This window comes from Semicossyphus pulcher, unplaced genomic scaffold (assembly GCF_022749685.1).
Source record: "Semicossyphus pulcher isolate SPU_LCO1_2020_fin unplaced genomic scaffold, fSemPul1.0.p SCAF_14, whole genome shotgun sequence".
NCBI lineage: Eukaryota > Metazoa > Chordata > Actinopteri > Labriformes > Labridae > Semicossyphus > Semicossyphus pulcher.
The window spans coordinates 18,780,668-18,800,646 of NW_027211648.1; the positions used below are offsets into that span (position 1 = coordinate 18,780,668).

At 40.0% G+C, this 19,979-nt stretch overlaps 4 protein-coding genes across 7 annotated transcripts; 1 reads left to right on the plus strand and 3 right to left on the minus strand.

Moving 5' to 3' along the window:
- Positions 1–1,015: 1,015 nt before the first annotated feature.
- Positions 1,016–4,792, minus strand: tmem39b (transmembrane protein 39B). The gene is made up of 9 exons (XM_069661955.1): positions 4,622–4,792; positions 3,725–3,912; positions 3,397–3,616; positions 3,116–3,199; positions 2,672–2,826; positions 2,013–2,346; positions 1,723–1,910; positions 1,507–1,627; positions 1,016–1,380 (listed from the first exon to the last, which is right to left on the minus strand). Exons 2-9 carry the CDS (start codon positions 3,853–3,855, stop codon positions 1,147–1,149), a joined length of 1,467 nt encoding a protein of 488 aa, XP_069518056.1. The 5' UTR covers positions 3,856–3,912; positions 4,622–4,792; the 3' UTR covers positions 1,016–1,146.
- A 74-nt stretch (positions 4,793–4,866) lies between these two features.
- On the plus strand, positions 4,867–19,873 carry LOC138590802 (histone-binding protein RBBP4). 3 transcript variants are annotated; one of them, XM_069661180.1, is made up of 11 exons: positions 4,867–4,905; positions 16,561–16,708; positions 16,804–16,949; positions 17,168–17,341; positions 17,422–17,537; positions 17,626–17,786; positions 17,875–18,001; positions 18,115–18,192; positions 18,603–18,737; positions 19,069–19,179; positions 19,329–19,873. In XM_069661180.1, the coding sequence occupies exons 1-11, from the start codon at positions 4,881–4,883 to the stop codon at positions 19,389–19,391; spliced, it is 1,284 nt and encodes a 427-aa protein (XP_069517281.1). In that variant the 5' UTR covers positions 4,867–4,880; the 3' UTR covers positions 19,392–19,873. The 3 variants fall into 3 exon arrangements, with proteins under 3 accessions (XP_069517281.1, XP_069517283.1, XP_069517282.1); XM_069661182.1 differs by lacking the exon at positions 4,867–4,905 and adding an exon at positions 11,157–11,189; XM_069661181.1 differs by lacking the exon at positions 4,867–4,905 and adding an exon at positions 16,074–16,135.
- Positions 5,621–11,107, minus strand: khdrbs1a (KH domain containing, RNA binding, signal transduction associated 1a). Of its 2 annotated transcripts, XR_011308077.1 has the most exons (11): positions 10,765–11,107; positions 10,085–10,212; positions 9,415–9,531; positions 9,187–9,333; positions 8,940–9,064; positions 8,474–8,741; positions 8,278–8,354; positions 8,124–8,185; positions 7,820–7,994; positions 5,987–6,048; positions 5,621–5,907 (listed from the first exon to the last, which is right to left on the minus strand). XR_011308077.1 is itself a non-coding variant. In XM_069661826.1 (9 exons), the coding sequence occupies exons 1-9, from the start codon at positions 10,928–10,930 to the stop codon at positions 7,885–7,887; spliced, it is 1,200 nt and encodes a 399-aa protein (XP_069517927.1). In that variant the 5' UTR covers positions 10,931–11,107; the 3' UTR covers positions 6,743–7,884. The 2 variants fall into 2 exon arrangements, 1 of the variants encoding a protein (XP_069517927.1); XM_069661826.1 differs by lacking the exons at positions 5,621–5,907; positions 5,987–6,048 and having other exon boundaries at positions 6,743–7,994.
- On the minus strand, positions 13,571–15,950 carry zbtb8os (zinc finger and BTB domain containing 8 opposite strand). The gene is made up of 7 exons (XM_069661944.1): positions 15,777–15,950; positions 15,484–15,508; positions 15,255–15,376; positions 15,047–15,129; positions 14,873–14,925; positions 14,314–14,350; positions 13,571–14,170 (listed from the first exon to the last, which is right to left on the minus strand). The coding sequence occupies exons 1-7, from the start codon at positions 15,856–15,858 to the stop codon at positions 14,084–14,086; spliced, it is 489 nt and encodes a 162-aa protein (XP_069518045.1). The 5' UTR covers positions 15,859–15,950; the 3' UTR covers positions 13,571–14,083.
- Positions 19,874–19,979: the final 106 nt, after the last annotated feature.

Here is a 19,979-nt window from a genome sequence, read left to right on the forward strand (position 1 = left end):
AGTCCTCCCCGTGTGTGTGTGTGTGCCGACACTGTTTACACTGCGGTCTGTCATACAGGTTCAGTGAACAGGATGCTGTGTGTTGCTGCTGAACACTGATCATCTCATGATAGTAATTTTCACATATCCTACTTATTTATTTATTATGAGGGTTTACCATTATAGTCATTGACTTCAAACAAGCCACACGGGGGCGCCAATGTTCTCCATGTCTCTACAACTCAATCACTACCAGTTTTATTCCTGTTTTAAAGTTGTAGTCCTCCCCCTCAAAAAATGATCAATGGGAGAATGGAGGAGGAACTAAATGAGGATCCCTCTTCTTCTGTGGTTTTGCAGGAAGCTTTTAAATAAAGATTTTTCTGCTGCTTACTATTTAACAATTTTTTTTGTGCAATAACTGTTAATTTATTCAGCCACAATGAAATAACTGTTAATCTACTCATTCACTATACAATAACTATTTACTTAGTCATTCACTAAGGCTGCTAGGCTGGACTGCTTTATTTAAACCCTCTTCTGTTATACAACTAATGTATCTATTTATTCGAATCTAGCAGTACTTTATTTTTATATGCACATGGTAAATGATAAATGGACTGTACTTATATAGCGCTTTTCTATTCTTTGCGACCACTCAAAAGCTGCTTTTACACTACATATCACATTCACCCATTCACACACTGATGGCAGAGGCTGCTACGTAAAGTGCCCAATTGTCAATCACAATTCATCACATTCATTTCGTTGGCTATGCCACCGGGAGCAATTTGGGGTTCAGTGTCTTGCCCAAGGACACTTTGACATGTAGCCTGAGGGAGCTGGGGATCGAACCGCCAACCTTCCGATTGAAAGACGACCGACTCTACCACAGCCCGCCCGCTACATATATCAGAATCTATCTAAGCTATACATTTAATATTACAGCAAGTTTAAGTTGCACTTAGGAAGAGACCTCTTGTGGTCAAAATGTGAAAAGAACCAAATAAAACAAAAACAAACCTTTACAGTAATACAAAAATATTTCTTTTATTATGGCAGATCAGAACAAAATCGTGACACAAAATGCAGTTTGTAAAAAAAATACCGAGCTCTTGCGCATGTTTGTGTTGTTCCAAAGTGAATGAGACCAAAAATAACTTGAGTCTAACTGACTTTCTGGTCCGATGAGCTGTTTGAGTACGAGTATGCCTTCCCGAGGACTATTCTGTCTCTGAGCAGCTTGAAGAAGGCGTAGTAGTTGCTGAAGAGAATCAGGGCCAGCGATATCGTCTGATGCCACTTTTCTGAGCATATCAACGAGTACAGCTGGTAGAATATCATGGCCCCTTCCAGGATGATGAGTATGTTCAATATTCGTAAAGGCTTGTTGAAGAAGAACTAAGGTGAGGGAGAGAGACAGGATGCAGTCCATTAATAAATAAAGTATCTGCAAGTAGCTGCTTCTTTCAATATTACAAATACAGTCTATTTCTCCACACGCTCCGTTTGTTGCAGTATACTTACATAAAAGCGATAATGAGACACATCTGATGGAACTGCAACATTGTAGTGACCCATGGCCTTGTACACGTTCTTGTTGTGTTTGACCAGGACTCCCTGTGGCCACATGTACTCTTCAGTCCATCTGTGCAAAGAGGGGCAGCAGAATGAGATTAGGATTTGATTAAAACAGATCTTAATTGTCCTAAAGCGCACTAAGAAACTCCGAGCAGTACTTACATGTGCTGAAGAACATTGGAGCAGAGTGAGGGGTCTACTTTCTGCCAGCAGCCCAGGTGAGCTGCAGCTTTGTGAAGCAGGTCACAGTATCGAGGTGGCAACAGGTGCCTCATGAGGATGACTGATGTACTGACTGACACCAGGATGAAGAGCTCACAAGACCAGCGCTTGTCCACATACTGTGTACTCTGAGGAAGATAAAAAGGCAGAATTACTTCAAGACTCTTACCATTGTTATTAAAGCGAAAATGTGTAAAAAGGTGCAATTAAGACGACCAACATTTTCTCACCTTGACAAACCAGACAGGCACAAAGGCCACATAGTAAGCACTAAGCATCGAGCTGACCAGCACCTCCTTCATCCTCCAGTTGAAGTCCATCTTCAGGTACTCCACCTCCTTGCGGATGAGATCTGGGGAGAGGCAGCAGGCGTGTGTCGGCATGGCCTGGACGCCGTACAGCTGGCTGGTGTGCTGCTTCCACGTCTCCTTCAGCACAGTTAAGTAGTCCCGGCCCCGGCCAACGCTGCCCACCTCCTTAGAGCCGATGCTGGCGATGGGGGAGAGGGGACCGACCCGACGGAAGTCACAGCTCAGTCGGAAGAATGGGATATACATCCCAAATCTAAGGAAGAGTAAAGCTAACAATTAGCTTTATTAAAACCTATGGCCCTGTATCCACCCTGCCTGGGTTGGTGAGCATATGCATGAAGAAGGGTCCATTATTCAAACTGAGTTTTAACCTGCATTAAGTTATAAATGTTTTATAAAGGAGTTGGTTCTTCATCTATAGCTCTTTACTACTGTGCAAAAGACAACAAACATGTAAATCAGCTGCATAATTTCTTGCAATAATGGGTGGATAAAATATAAGGAAATACTGTGACTGCCCTTCAGCTTTTGAGTGAAATGTTGGTGTGACTAAAACCCTCCTTGTTCACGATACTCACGGATAGCAGAGGAACAGCAGGCTGAGGACTGAGTATGATCTGAAGAGGTAAATGAGGGAGCGGCACAGGCTCCAGCCTGTCAGCGTTAGCACAGCAAACCGAGCCATCATTAGAAATATCGAATGAGGGAAGGACAGTTTCCCACTCTGTGAGGCCTAAAGGAAGGAGAGACAGAAAATTAATTCATCATAGAAACACTATCAAAGATGCATTAGTGAAACAGAGAACAGTTAAAAAGCTAAGTGTACAGTGTGTGTTGTTGAGAGCAATGCTGTATCTAAAGCTTACTAGAGTGTGCAGGATCTATTTTATGACGTGCAGTGTCTGTAGTGGTTAAAGTTTAACAGTAGTATAAAGTCCATTGCATCATATACAGCAAAACATGACTCGTGCTATTTTGTATTTTAGGAACAGAGTCAAAAGCTTAAAAGCCAAGGTTCTTACCTCTTTAACGATTGCTGCAATTAACCTCCTTGCCAGGATGATGATTGTGAACACCAGCATATTATAATCAATAAGGTGAAAATTCTGTAAATAATAACATTGATTCAGGATTATTCCAACACACATGATATTAATTTGTTGATATAAATAAGCACAGGCCTACAGGACCAGTTTAGGTTATTACAAAAAATTTGCAAATTTCAAAGCTCCACATAAAAAAAGTGATTTATGGTCGTGGATAACCATAATAATATGTCTATAAATGGCCACTGAGAACTCACCAGTGATGTGTGTGATGGAGGATGTGACGGGGGGTACCACCACACAGTCTTGTAGATGTTGACATAGTGGACAAAGAGGGCAATGAGGTGGCAGAAGAAAAGGTGGAGCTCAAATAGCACATTGCGATCCATCGATAACTCTGGGATCTTACAGTGCTTCAAAGGAACCACGGTCTGCGCAGCCAGCGGGGGGCTGGACATGCATGTTCCTGAGCCATTCCTGCAATGGTAACAAAGCCTTTTATTATGTTTCACATTAATATGTTATCATGTAGGAAACTATGTCAGAGTGTTTACTGCAGCCAAGATTAGGGAAATCCAGACTCACCTTGTACGAGATCGCACACCTGTGACTGGGGAGCTGGTCGAGTGGTTGCCATTGCTGACCGATCCCGGTTCATTGCTTAGTGGAGGTCTGCAGTACGTGGTGCGGTTCGCCCCTCTCCTTCCACCAGCCATCGCAGACACACCCACGGCTTAGTACTCCCAGATATCTGTCTTGTTCCTCTTCTTGTTCTTGTTTACAAAAAAGGAGCCAGTCAAACACTGTGGATGGGAAGACTAATCTGGAGCATCCTTATTTATACAGTCTATGGGAACATCCAACAAATATGCAATAATATTATACATAATAACATTAATGGGTGTAAATTATTTAAATCAGTGTATAATGTGTATTACGTAGGATAGAACTACTAGGGTGCAGTTAATATTCAAAATATATTTGGGTCAGTGATATAATTGCACAAAGGGTTTATAATGAAAGGTGCACAGAAACATAACAAACAAAACATGAATACATGTGTGCAACCTTTTGTTTATATTGCAATTCAAAGCACGTGCAATGCTTAATTTTCTGCAACTATCCCGCTCCATCAACGTGCATCACAGACAGCTAACGTTAAACATGTTTATTACTAGCTGCATAGCATCCTTTAATTGAGTGCAGGTTTTGCGGAAGCTGACATTACAAGCTAGCTTAGTAGCTACTTTAATTGCACTCTTCCCGTGGCGAATATCACATAAGAGACGCTTCAATCTGGGACGTGAGGCAGGGGCGAATACAACGTGGACCCTTACAATGAGCGAAGGACCCCAGTCTATCCGCCAAGACCATGCTTGAGTAAATACAAAGATTGAGGCCTAGGCTAGCAGTCTTTCAGACTAGCTAGCTAGCTTCCGAACCACCCCACCAAACAGGCTAGGCAAGAAAACATCAGCTCACCAGCTCCAGTGTCTGCTGTCTGTGTCAGGTCCTGCTCTGGTGCATAGATAATAACCTAAACGTAAAACATTTTCAGAACATTTCCTGAAATATTGGCGTGTTTATTATTGGAATCAGCGAATACAGTCATTGTTGATGTGAGCCTAGCCGCTGATAGATGGGGGCGCGGATCTGTTCGCCACTTGTGGGAGGAGAGTGACGTCATTTAAAGGGATAGTCCGCCGATTTGCAGACAGCAACAACAAGGAAGAGAAAGCTCATGTTTTTGATGACAGATAATATACGTAAGTTACAACTGTTTGTTTCTTTGCTATACAAGTAGGATAACTGTTTTATTTATTTTTACTGATTCGGGCTTTTGCCTCTGTATATGGTAAAATGTGTGTACACACCATTCCATTTGTGTAGTTACAAAATATGGTTTTGTGCAGCCTCTCCACTATTAGAGTTTCTCATCCACTCTTTTAGAAATATTGAGTAACCCTTTTAATGTATAAACTTGAAAAATCCATGTATAATTGAAAACTTTCTAAGTTGTTTAGGGCCACATTTTGATGAAGATATATATTGAAATACTTGTACATCACAAATTCTTACATTAATGTTTTTGCTTGCGCTTTAGAACCACTCACCAGATCCTAACTCCACCACAGCCATGGTACTGAGTATGAAGCCCTGATACTCATGAGCAATCCCTCAACAAGTTGTTAGTTTGAGGTTGTGCACGATCCATTAATTAAAACCCCAGATATGCACAGGTCATCTGTTTAAATTGCAATTTTAGATGCACTGCATGCAAGTAAAATACAAACAAAAAATGCAGTGCAACTAAAGAGCTTTTTGTTTAATTTAGAACACTGCATGATAAATATTGACCTTTTATCCAGTGAAACTTGAAGGACCTAAAAGGTATATAACAAATAGGAATTGAGCAAATTAACTAATTGTTTTGATAAAACAGATCACATGAACAGACACACTTGTAGAATAAAAACAGAATTCATGTAAAAACTTTATTTTCTTTTCCATAAAAAATGCAGTTAAAATGTCACTAGTGTAAAAATATTGAAAAATTTAAACATTCAATAAAAAAAAATTAAAAATATGTTCTTTTTCACCGTTACTCCAACATCAGAAGAGTACAGCATAGCTTAATCAGTAGTGATTAAGACAGTTCACTCTACTTTAAAAAAAGACAAATCCGTGGAGGGATTAGTTTTGATAAGGAAGAAAATCTGTCAGAGACGCTGTAAGGCCTCTGATCTTTCCAGGGATTTTCAGTGGACCTGTTAAAGACAGACTCGTTAGTAATCTCAAAAGCAACAATCAAGGCTGATACTGGTCTGCAATTTATTTTAAACTGACCTTATGTCCCTGGTAAACTGGAGTTCAATGTGTCAACTGCACCTACACAGTTTTCTGACAACCTAAGAGAAGAAACAGAAGTGAGACCTTGGACACACCAGCGGCTCCATGCACAGTGAGAATACATGCAGGTCTAACTTTATATTACAAAGTATCATGCAACTCAAGCTGAAGGGTTTTTGTCCCCTAACGGGATGTTTCAACGCTTTGAGTGCAACTAGTAATTTTCATTAATCTACTTCTACAGTAATTATCAAGATGGTAATTGGTAAGTATTGAGTGAAATGAATGACCATTATTGGTTTTATTTGAGCAAGAGTTGCATCACAACCATTTCTGATTGTTTTTTACGGCTTTTTTGCTCCGAATAACTACAGATAGCATAATTTTGAACTTCAGTGTTTTTGATATGTTTTGGATGACTTTCATTACTTGATGTTTTGCACAGAAAACAAAACAAATCTAACAAATGAGTGTTGGGGTTAGTTTTACCTTCTTGTGGCGATCTTTAGGCTTTTAGAATCCTCTCCTCTGCGATTTTTTTCTTTTTTAAAAAGCAGCCAGCATGACTTTGCATCAAAGTCAAGTAAGATCCCTGTAAGCTTGATTTGAAATACTGTTGAAATTCAGTTATTTCAAGTGGCTGAAGATACAATGCTCTCTTGAGAGCTTGAATGAATCACTAACTAAAGGTTAATGACAATACATGTTCAAGCACTACATCATTCTCAAGTCAAAGATGTATTTGGCAGCACATTACCTCAAGGAATGATGAGCTTTATTTGTTTTTGAAGGCGACATACAATTGTCATTAAGGTAAATTTTGAAAACAGACGAAATGGATGAGGTCATTGTCAAAACACTGCTTTTTTTTTGTCTGTCAGGCTGGCGGGTATACATACAGCTTATTCAGGGTTGTTGAAATACCACGAAGGACCACTTTCACAAACTGAAGGCATTCCTTTGGTACAACAAAGGCAAAATACCATGTTTAGATTGGTTAAAAAGAAACTAGAAACTTTATTGAAACACGCACTGCAGAAACACATTTTGGGATATATTTAGTATCCTATTTAGCCAAAGGTACACAAGCATTATGCATTTTAGAGACGGCACGGTTTAAAGCATACACAGTTGTCTTAAGGTTATGTACAAAATATTGAGTTGGCTGCGGCCTTTCTCACACACAGTAAGGATTGGTAATCCCTCAAACTTTACAGGAGTTAGACGATCAGCAGCAAAAATTTTGCAGGTAATAGTTGGACAGATAAAAGACCAATTGTAAATGGTGGCAAATATAGAAGCATTTTTCTTTGTAAAATGGATTTCAATAGTATTTTAGGACATTCTGTAACTTCACATAACACTAGATTTGTATTGAAGTATAAATGAATGTATAAGACTTTTGTATTAAATCAAAATGGCGAAGGGTTGTATCGGAGTTTGCGACTTCATCATCATCATCTAGTTATAATAAAGTTACATTGAGGCATTATGCATATTTTTTCCAGTCCTGAGGGACTTTTAAAAATGAAGTCTAGGTGAGAGGAGTTTATCGCCACAATCACAATTTTGTTCAGTAACAATTAACTTAAAACGCTAACCAAATATCACTAAAATGTTGCTCTTGTTCCTTTGTACGGTTTTTGTCACTAGAAACTTGACTGCCATCTACGCAACTGCAACATTAAATGGAAACAGGTAAAAAAACGAAAAAACCTTTCACGTTCCACCTCTGGCACTCTATGATACATCCAACAAAACGTTTAACGAGTTTAAAAAACAAAAAATAAAATAAACCATAAAAAAGTGAACAAACGAGAGGGAAATTACTTTTGAAAAGTTCAGCGAGTTACAATCTTAGACAGTTGCCATAGCAACTCTCTACCAGTAGCCGTTCAGTATCTTCCATAAGGATGCTCTCTATAGGATCCCTTTGACTGCCTGGACATTGGGGCCTTTCCTCCAGCCCCGGAGTTGGACCATGAGCTCTCCCAGTCGTCTTGAGCTGCAACGACAGAAAAGAGAAACCGCAACAAACAGTTAATATTTTGAGCCAGGCAGACAGGAGGCCCAATCCGTGCCCCACAACAGCCCTCTGTGTGCATGAATGCTTAGCTCCAAGACAAACTCTTACCATAGGGCTCATATGATGCTTCCTGGGCCTCTCCGTGTCCGTAGTCATAATATTCAGTGTCCCTGAGGGCAAATAATAAATGTTAATACAGTGCTCATGTTATATAAAAGGTAAGATTAAATGGGCAGAAAAAGTCAAATCAATTTTGACTTACGCTGGTGCAGACTGCTGGCTGTAATAACTGTCATACCCCTCATACGCAGGCTCTGCATAGGACTCTTCATATTGAGGCTAGAAGGAAAACAAAGACAGTTAGGCAAAGTCAAAGAAGTTGCTTCTATAGGAACCCTGCAGCATCCAGCAAGACATCACTACCATGTAACAAGAAAATACTTAAGGAACCAACTTACATATTCCTCATAGCCCTCAGCTTTGGGCTGTGACCCTGATGGGGGACCCTGGTGTTGCTGGTGAGACATGGCTGCAGAGGGAAGCATCCTTGGAGCCCCTGCTGCAGGGGGTCTAGAGCGTGGGTTAGACCCTCCTCTATTAGGAGCAGAGGGAGGTCCGCCCCTGCCAGATGGTGCACCTCTGGGAGCATTGCCCCGTCCAAGTCCTCCTCGTGGACCTCCACCACGCATTGCTCCTCGGGGGCCACCACGTGGCATTCCTCGACCCCTGTGCAAAATTAAACAGGTTGCAAAATGTGAAAATGTGGCTATACAATTGTTAGCTAGATTTGCAAAACAAAAAAGTACATTTCACAAGTGTCTTTGCATCCACACATTTAACACGCCAGTGCAGCGCGTTGACAGATGATGCTCAGTGCGCTGTGGCACAAGTAGTTATTGTAACAATGAATCAGGCTCCTCCTACCTTGGTCCACCAGCACCTGGTGGTCCACCTCTGCCCCTTCCAAGGTGACCACCTCGTCCCCTGCCACCATCCTGGGATCCATTAAGGAAGTGAGGGTCCATGTACGGGTCGTGCTCCCCAGGTTCCTATAGAACAACAGTTAATTGTAGCCAGACAAAAAAGTGCTTGCATATTCAGAGTATAAATTTCAAGTTTGAATTAAAAAAAATGATTTGGATGGGAAGCAAGGAGTTTCTTGGACACATACCGGGATTAGGAACTTCTTGACTTCCTCCATGGCATGGGCCATGCGCAGATAGGCTTCTGGTATGGGTGCCATCACCTCAATGAACACATGCAACTCCATGGCAAGGTGAGCATATTTGGCCTCGCCACCCTTCCTCAGCTCTTCCTCCTGGTGAAAAACATCAAATTGATGAAAAATCCAGGGTAACCACCTTTGAGCGGTGCAACAAAGAAAATGTTTTACACATACCTTATTCTTGTCCCTCATGGACCCTTTGCCCAGAACTGAAATCTTTGCTCCAGTCTCTTCCTGGAGTCTCTTGATTGTGCTTCCCTGTGGTCCCAACAGCTTACCAACAAAGTTGACCTGTTGGAAATATTTAAACACATTTGCTGAACTATTACTTTACAGGAGAGAAGCAGACTTCATGAGACGTGAGTTGGCATGTTTAAGTTTAGTCTGCCCCGACATAAAAACCAGGCTATAGTCAAATGCAGCACAGAAATCCTCTGGTCTGCAGCGGTGGCAACAGCCCCCTCTCACAAATGGCTTTTTTTAGAATACTGCAAAATTATTCATGCAGAAACACGCTTAGTAGGGCACTGAGCACATGACGTGACTAAAACGTCTGGGACAGTGAAGCTGGAGGAAGGGGGTGTTAATCAGACAGCGGATTAGTTGGACAAGTGCAAAGTGTATTTAACTGTCAAGGCCAAGCACAAAGGGGTAGCAATAGTTCCTTTTTACAATAATTACCCTGGGTTGGGGAAAAAAAACATTAAAATGTATTTATACACGTCCCACTAGCCCTATTAAAGTGTCATTAAACAAAGCTTCATCAGCTGACTGATCGTGTGACCTAATCCCCTAGGGACTGTAGACATTGGTCCAGCCATGAAAGAGAAAAATAAACACTTACCCTAGGGTACTGCTTTGTTGGAATGAGGACTCGCTCTTTGAGTTTGAGATTCTTCGTAGCAAAAAGGTCCAGATATGTTTCCTTCTCTGACTCCTTCTTGGATTCACCTTTCTGGATCCGGTCAATCTCTGCAGACAGGACAAAATGTTTTAAGCATATTGCATTCAGGTGCTGATCACAACTGGCTCTACAAATTTAAGCATACATACTATTGCAGCCCACAGGTAATCAAACCAAAGCGTTTTGATTTCACATTGGTTCAAACGTAATATTAAGCTCTTTTATCGATGGCTTCAATGCTCTAGGTATTGGTTTGAACAATAGATAACATGCAATTGTTTGCATTGATGTATAAATGACTGAATGAATAAGGCGAATTGAAGCTATTCAATAACCTCTACCGATTATGGCCTGCAAGCGTTTAACAAAACAGATGGTTGCAAGCTTAAACATACTACAAATTATGGTATACGTCGATGGGAATAAATACAATTTTCAATTCCATTTTCAACCAAAGGGTTTGACCCACATCGCTTATAACCACGTGTTTTATCGCGCCATTGTTCAGGCCTCCGTCGGCCGCTGGAGACTCGGTCGGGTGAAAAAGGAAACTAGGCCTCGCGCTGTTAGCGAGTTTGAGTTAGCGTTGATAAGAATGTATAACATCCACACATATTTACCTGCAGATATAAGTTTCATGGCGTGCGTGAACGATGAATCCAAGCTATCCTTTTCGGCCAGGAGCTCCGGGAGGTATTTAGTATCTTCCATGTTGGTTTTCTTCTGTGCTGGGGTCGACTCTAAAGCTGACTCAGAAACGCTCTGATTACCATTCGCTTCGCTCATAACGTGAATGCACCGACAATAGCGCGGCTATATTAACAAACGAAGCCTTGCTCAGTTCGTTAGCTCTGCCTTAAAAGAAACTGTAGCTAAATAAATAACTGCGGCGTAATAAACGGTCAGGTTGTAAAGCCGGTGTCTCTCCGCCGAAAGCCGTTTTGCTCTCTTCAATGGACAAAGGAGGAATGGCGCAGCTGCATTTGAGTGTGATGGGAGGAGGGTACAAAGGAGGAGACAGTGACGTCACCGCCAGAGCCCCAAGGTAATGGCAAAATCCTTGGTAGCACAAGAAAATTTAAATCCTGTGGAAATCTATGGACGTTTTTTCCCTGAAACCTCTAACTGAATGTCCTTGTGTATTTACACATGTACCCTTCTGACTCTGTTCCTTTTCTTCTTTCTTTCTTTTTAATTTAACGTGATTTTCCTTTATTACTCTCAAATTATTTTCTTATCATTTTTGTAGCACTCATGATGTATGTGCCACTATATTTTACCTGAAACTTTGTACCTGTTTATTATTGTCAGTAAAGAACTGACAATAATAGAAGAAGCAAAAAATTGAGGACTATTTTGACACTCAAACCAATCATTCAATTAAGCTGGAAGCTGAAGATGTACTACACTATGAAAACAAAAACCAGAAAGTTCAGCCATCTGTCAACTTATTTATTTTACTGGGAAAATTTCACATCCATAAAGCGAAGTTCTTGAGGTCTTTCAGGACCTTTCAGAATTCAATTTAAGAAGGACTTTGAGTGTGTAATGTGCTCATACAGGTTGTATGATACAGGATTTTTTTTAAGAAATTTGATTTTATTGCCTACCTTTCTCTTAAGTTATTGATTTATATTGTCTATTTTTGTTTTTTATTTTATTTTACTATATTACATCTGCACTATGTCTTGCTGGAATGTTGAATGTTATGTGCTATTGAGAGTGGAGCCATGCCTGTTGTGTTATCCTTACTTCAATATGATACCTGGATGCTTTATGTTCATGTCTAATGCTGCTAATGAATGCTGTAAATGTTGATTCATACAAAAACAAAAACAAACAAACAAAAAACAAATCCTCGCAAGCAAGTTGCTTCTTTTTCCAAATGTCGGGATTAAACCATAGACTATGAATTAAATGAACCACTTAGTCTAGACCAGGGTTATTATAGTTTTACTGCTAGTTTTAGTTTAAGTCTTAGTTTTTGTTAAACATAATTTCGTAAACTGAAATCAAAATCAAAATCAAAAATAAAAGTAACATGGGAATAAAAACTAAAAATGAAGATAAAACTACGTAAGAACTCATAAAACTAAACTGAAATGAAAGACTAAATAAAAATAAAAACTAATGAAAAATTTAAAACTATAATAACTCTGGTCTAGACACACTGTTGGTTGTATTGGCATGCTCCAATGGATCGATGCTGTTGTTAAAATTCCACCAAGAAAAAGGACACCCAAACCTTCAATGGTTCTCATCCCAAAACAGGCTATGTCAAATCCCCTTCTCTGTAGTATGAACAAATACAATGGGTGAATCCACCATCAATCCTCTATAATGTTATCGTTATTCATTGCACAGGGCAAGATGATGGTTCCTTTTAAGTGAGCTGAAGCAAACATGTTTTTGTATTATCAACAGTTTCTTGTAGTCTCTTCTATAACAACAATATAAAACAAAGAAACACAACTAAATTTCATGTTTAACAGGAGGAATGTTTTCTGTCTTTTGTTACATATAGTTGAGGTTACAGTGTTAAATAGCTTATTGAATTGCAGTTTCTGTTAAATCAAATATCCTCACCACTCTGTTAATGGTCCGGGTCTTAATGAAGGTTTATCCAGTTCCCTTCATACATACAAACCTGTTATTTGAACCATCATTGAAGCATTGTTTTCATAAAGGTATTCCATATGATTTAAACTTCCTGTAAGAGCAGCAAGTACCAAGCTCTCTACTTCATAATCTGATGAATGATCTTTCAAACAAAAATGAGCCAGTCCAGGACCCATTCTGGGAGGAGCATGGTGTCTCTCATCTATCTAACAGACAAGAGAAGATACAATCCAGTTGCCACAGAAGTGTTTTGTTTTGCTACGTAACCAGAAGAACTAGGGCAACCAGTTGAGCTTTTGGATGTGGATTATCATTAGATGTTAGTAGTACTTTCATGTACTGACTCATAAAGGCACTAACAAAGCTCAAATATAACTGTCACACTGGCCAGAAAGTGCAGTACAGGATCGGTTGAGAAACATAAAGTATATATATAAAGCATATAATCTGTTCCAAGTCAAACCACAATATTTTCAAGATGCTCCCGGTATGATAACTGGGGCACTTTATGTAGCAGCCTCTGCCATCAGTGTATGAATGTGTGTGTGAGAATGGGTGAATGTGATATGTAGTGTAAAAGCAGCTTTGAGTGGTCGCAAAGACTAGAAAAGCGCTATAGAAGTACAGTCCATTTAGAATGTTAAGGTGAGTTGGGTATTGTCTGGGCAGTGTGCAGTCACCTTTACAGATAGCTTGTTTGAGTAAGTTTTTTTTAATATTTAATATTTTCTGTGTTACCTGCATTCTCCTCCAGAATGATGACACAATCACAGAATATTCAAATAAATCATTTAATCAATCCCACAGAAGAAAAATAAACATCTGTTGATTTATTTACAATGATTGAGGCATTAACACAACTTAACCTGTTATAAATAAACACAAGAGTTTGTAAAAAGAGGTTGACAAATATGTTAAAAAAACAATTACATTGTTCAAAATCAGAGTTTAATTTTTTTTATTAGCCTTTAAGTAAATAGTTTTATTTCAATGCAGTGTTGTTCCATGTGTATTAGTGCAATTCTCGAAAGTGTCATTAATAATACAATGTTTCATAATTTCTGAAATAAGAAGACATATCATTGTCAAATTATTAATCTGTAATCTGTCAGAGAGCTCTCCAATTGTACTCAACACCGGTAATCCCACAAATTGTGGAAAATGGTTCTTTCAGTAAAGAGTTTCACCTTAAAGTAGAAAATCTGATTGTATAAGTCAGTAATCAGTGCCTCAGTGATAAAAGACCATTAAAATTGGCCATGTATCTATTACAGTTCCAGTTCATCAAACCAGGAGTGTGATCTGCTTCAGGAGGTATCGTCAGATGTCAACAATCACAAATATCTCCGGTTTTTCTGTATCGTGGATCTGCATTGCGGAGTAGGTGATGGCTTTCACCTCAGTTCCCTGGTTTAACAAGATAGGGCAACACACTTTCAATATACATACTTCTGTATAATTTAATTCTAAATCTAATTCTGAAAAAGATTCGGAATAAACAATCTTCCAGTGATATTCTTCAATAATAACATCTTCCGTTACTGGCTTACCTGTGGATGCTTTGCCAGTGAGAATTCTTCACCCCAGCTGTAATAAACAATAGAAAAAATGACCATATCAAAGAGCAGCTTCAATAACATTAGATAACTGAAGAGGATATAAAGTGAAGAAAAACAACTTGAAAATAAAGTTTACAATACATATTATACACTAATATAAAAAATATGTACTGTGTGTGTGTGTGTGTGTGTATAATCAGCAGTACATGATCATACACACTGACAAAATCAATACAGTGTCAAATATGGAATGGACTTTAAGATAGGTCTTTGTTTAAGATGGTTATATCCTGATGAAAGAAGATATGGAGGTTGATTATCTTCCGTGCTAACTTCCTGGTCCTGGGACACACTGGATGACTACAGTTCTGTCAGGAGGCTGAGCAGACATCCAATTAATTTCTGTAGTCTTCCCTTAAAGTATGATGATGCAGAGCTTAACTAAGGTTGGTTTCTTTCTGAAGTTCATAAACATTTCTACAGCCTCTTTCTTGTTTAACATTTTCTGAACTGCGAACACGAGCGTTAGAGAATAGGTACCCAAACTTACCCAATGGAGCGAATCTTGAAGTGTATTCTGTCTATGTGCAAAACTTTGACCTCCTAATGGAAAGATGTAATACATAACAGTTTCATGAGAATAACACAGTTGTCAGTTCATAAAGAGGATGGGTTTTAAAGCACATGCAAAACATGTCCAGCGACTACTGACCAACTTACTCACCCTAGGAACAAAGAAGAGATCTGCACAAAACTTGTATAACCAGTCGTCTAGAAAGTGGAAAAGAAGCGACTCCATGTCATCACCTTGTGGAAAAAGTATGAAAAGAGTTTAGCTTCAGTGCTTTAGAAACAATGAGACTGATACAGGTTTAGTAGCATTGATGGAGGTTTCTGTTAAACAGACAACAACAAACTATCTGTGCGCTCACCCTCTGATTCCACTTCAACAGTATCAAGCGGTTCCACTGTCTCTGTGTCGGTCATGTAGCCGAACATGCCCATAGCACACTGCTCAAAGGCTTCCTCAAGAGAGCCTCCCCAGGAGTGGATCCTTTAAGGACACAGGACAGAGCAGAATTTGTGATTGTGGTGACAACTGTACAACAGATAAACACGAGATTTGCCCAAAAGTTCACCAATATATTAAAAGACACTCACTGAACATCTGCTGTATGATCCAGGTCTGTAACAGTGAATCACAACGAGACATGATGTCAGAGCAACTTAATACGGCTGGGTAGATATGATAATACTCCTTTCAAAGACATATATGACATATGTAACATCATGTAGAGTAACTGTTTCAATGTAATAGAAGCATGGAAATAATTTAATTGACAGTTAGTTTACGTTTGAGACTGTAACAAAAGTTTCTAGCACTTTAATACGCTATGTAATAGTAAACAGGCTAAGCTAACTAGCTACTTTTTTTATCATAACTCCCAACTTACATTCATATTTCTTGTTGATTGGCGGGTATTTTGCCTTGGTGGCTTCCTGTGCCTCTGTCAGGTCTAGCTGACGGTCGTCCATTCTTGCTGTAAGTTTGTTCAACGTTTTAAAAGATGTTCAAATCGGAAATTCACCATGTCAGTATGTTACAACTGATTACAACACGAATTGGAGGTTATTCCGGATGTAGCGTCAACTTCCGGTCCGGTGACTCGGTTAGCGCTGATTGGCCGAGCCTGTTGTACTGAGTTGGCGCCATTGCACGTCTCCGTGTTGCCTCCAGCGTGTTATCTAAAAGAATTGCTGCTTTTTGCCAGTATTAGCGGCACTAACTGCGACACAATGGCTGATAAAGAGGGTAAAGGCGTTATTTTTCTGAATCCAATAATTAATTAATTATAGACAGTATTAGTCAGGATGTACCGGTGGATGTTGGCGCGCCAGCCAGCATCTCCTTTCATTGTTATTCGCCGGCTAGCTTATTGTTAGCCTATGTTAGGTACCAACAGGCTCTCTATATGGTTTGTTATTGACGACAACAGGTTAACTTATTAAACTTCGTTGAGTGACTTGTTGCATATGGTCCTCTACGCGGGCTGATAGGGCTTTGGCATTTATTTAGGCAACTATGGCAACTAGTGTTAACTTGTCAAGGAAAATTGTTATCTAGTAGGATGACTTTAAAGTCACTCAAATATCAACTTGTCTGTCGAGATTAATAAGATGTGGAACGTTAAACATTTTAATTCAGCTTTGTGTTGCTGTTAAATATTACTTTTGCAGCTGCATTTGATGATGCTGTGGAGGAAAGGGTGATAAATGAGGAGTACAAGATCTGGAAGAAGAACACTCCTTTCCTGTACGACCTGGTCATGACTCACGCCCTGGAGTGGCCCAGCCTCACTGCCCAGTGGTTGCCTGATGTCACCAGGTGAGAGGTGGTCTGCTGCACCTTTACAACCACCTAAACACCAGAATATAATCTGACTTTTCATGAATTATGTTTGTTTTGATACCTCTTTGCAGACCTGAAGGGAAGGACTACAGCGTGCACAGGCTGGTTCTTGGGACACACACTTCTGATGAACAGAATCACTTGGTAATTGCTAGTGTTCAGCTCCCAAATGATGATGCTCAGTTTGATGCCTCACACTACGACAGTGAGAAAGGAGGTGAGTCTAATGTTTTTTTTTATTATAAAACCAAACTATAGTAAACTATATGTTGTGCCTTAATGAACTTTTAATGAATTGACACATTTTAATCTTACCGAAATCTTTAATGCTTCAGAAAATATAGGTACGTATTGCATTTAAGATGATATCTTTCATATCTGCAAACAATACAACATTTCATTTGCACCAACCATCTTATGTACCTCTTATTTCAGAATTCGGGGGCTTTGGGTCTGTCAGTGGGAAAATAGAGATTGAGATCAAGATCAACCACGAGGGAGAAGTGAACAGAGCGCGCTATATGCCTCAAAATCCCTGCATCATTGCAACCAAGACCCCCACTAGTGACGTGCTGGTCTTTGATTATACAAAGCACCCCTCGAAGCCAGGTTGGTGCACAACATAAATGAGTTTTCAAAACGTGTTGTTTTAGCCAAATTTTTATAATACTAATTTATCTATATTTAAGACCCTTCAGGAGAATGCACCCCAGATCTGCGCTTGAGAGGCCATCAAAAAGAGGGCTACGGCCTCTCCTGGAACCCAAACGTCAGCGGCTGCCTCCTCAGCGCTTCTGATGACCATGTGAGCAACCTGTCACTAATAACCTGAATTATTTTCCCTTTTATTGCTCCCTGAATACATTTTCTGACCCTTCTCTGCTCTTTTTTAGACTATCTGCCTGTGGGACATCAGCGCAGTGCCAAAGGAGGGAAAGATTGTGGATGCCAAGACCATCTTCACAGGCCACACTGCAGTGGTGGAAGATGTTTCCTGGCACATACTCCACGAGTCCCTCTTTGGATCTGTGGCTGATGACCAGAAACTCATGATGTGAGCTGCGATGACTCACTCGAAAGAAAGTTGCTGGCAAGTTTGACCTTTCTTTTTAACAATGATGCTTTTGTCTCTTTTGGCACAGCTGGGACACGCGGTCCAACAACACCTCCAAGCCCAGCCACGCAGTGGACGCACACACTGCTGAGGTCAACTGCCTGTCCTTCAATCCCTACAGCGAGTTCATTCTGGCCAGCGGGTCAGCAGATAAGGTGGGTCCAATCTTTCTCTGTTGAACTGTTACATAGCATGTTACTGTGCAGTGCAGCATCTGTTCTCATTTTGTATAAGTCGTACTGCATAAGCTGATTACTTTTATTTTTAGACTGTGGCTCTTTGGGACCTGAGGAACCTGAAACTCAAGCTGCACTCATTTGAGTCTCACAAGGACGAGATCTTCCAGGTGAGAAATGACCTATTGGCCAGTTTAATTTATCTGCAAGAGGTTGCAGCAGGGCTATTTTTAGCCGATCTGGAGTTATTGCGGGCTTGAAATGTTGGCAAATTAAGTGTGCCCTCTTGTACAAATGATCAGTGGAAGAACAAACAGAAGGAGCTCAGTCGCTTATTTATTGTGTTCATGTAAAATCTGGCATATCAAGCACACCAGTGCTTGAAGCCTGTCTGTTACATGAAACTTTTGTTATCCATCAGGTTAATTTTGAGGAGCCATTGTAAACTGGAATACACAAAGGAAGTAAAAAAGCAGGCAACTGTTGGACAGCTTTAGTCTTGTTGGTGATGGCTATTTGTTTTTAGTTTAATGTTTAAGAAGCACAGAAATGTAACATCCTGTCCTTCTCTTCTCGACAGGTTCAGTGGTCTCCTCATAACGAAACCATCCTGGCCTCCAGCGGCACTGACCGGAGGCTCAACGTGTGGGACCTCAGCAAGATCGGAGAGGAACAGTCGCCAGAGGATGCTGAGGATGGCCCTCCTGAACTGCTGGTCAGTTCAACAATTATTCAACAATTACTCTTTATATAGATAGAATTTTGAAGCCAAAATACCCCCGTGGCCGGCGCTGCAATCTGGCATGTATTTTGATTTTATAGTTTGACTCATGTCCCATCTGTTAACATGGAGGAATCGGGCTTTATGACCTATACTGCAGCCAGTCAGCAGGGGGCGCTCGAAATGTTTTGGCTTCACTTTTAGGGAGCTGTCACGTCGTCCACCTTTTTTATACAGTCTATGGTTGTGACCAAAGCAGTTGTTAGTGTGTTTTTAATAAGATGTAAAGTGTTGTAATAATCCTCCCTGCTCTGTTTCTCTTTAGTTCATCCACGGAGGACACACAGCTAAGATCTCCGACTTCTCATGGAACCCCAACGAGCCGTGGGTCATTTGTTCTGTATCAGAAGACAACATCATGCAAGTCTGGCAGATGGTAAGAGCTCCGTTTGTCACATGAGAATGTCAGAGTTTTGTGAAAGAACAGTAAATATCGGAGACAGCACAAAGAGAATATTGAAGTGCATTTATTATAACTGAATAACACTAATGGTACAGTAACGTCTTTAACTGTTTCTTCTACAGGCTGAAAATATCTACAACGACGAGGACCCAGAAGGTGCTGCAGATTCAGAGATCCAGGCATGAGTCCAGTCTCCACGTCTCCTCGTTCGACCTGCTTTTTAAAAATGGATCAATTTTCCAGCGTTGGGTACACGAGCAGTGAAGTCATTTTTACAGCACATTTTTGGCAGTGATGATTCTGCAGACAATTTAGGAATAAAATACTGCGTTTTCATAATGTTGTGAACTATTTAAGTCTGTATCGGTCAGATTTTTAGATCTTTTTAGTTTTTCAGACTCCCGGTAATCAGCTCTCGCTCGTGACAAAGCCATCGCTGATGTGTCCGACAAAATTCAGGTTTTCTCTTTGATGGTTTCACTTCTTGCATCTTGATAAGTTGTGCGGAAAACATTTCTAAGATCCATTTTTAATACAATTGTACATACTCTCGGTCTTTCTTGATATTTGTAGTATGAATTTTCCAGGCAGTTTGTTTACTTTTATGCGTGTTTGTCTTCTGCTTTTTCTGTTTTTCTGTGCTGCACCTCTTGTGTTTTCATAATAAAATATCTACAGTAAATCAGTTTCTTTTGTTTCTTGGCACAGGTAAATAAGACAGTACAAGCGAACAAAACCCAACAATGAATTACACTGCTTATTACAAGTGAATT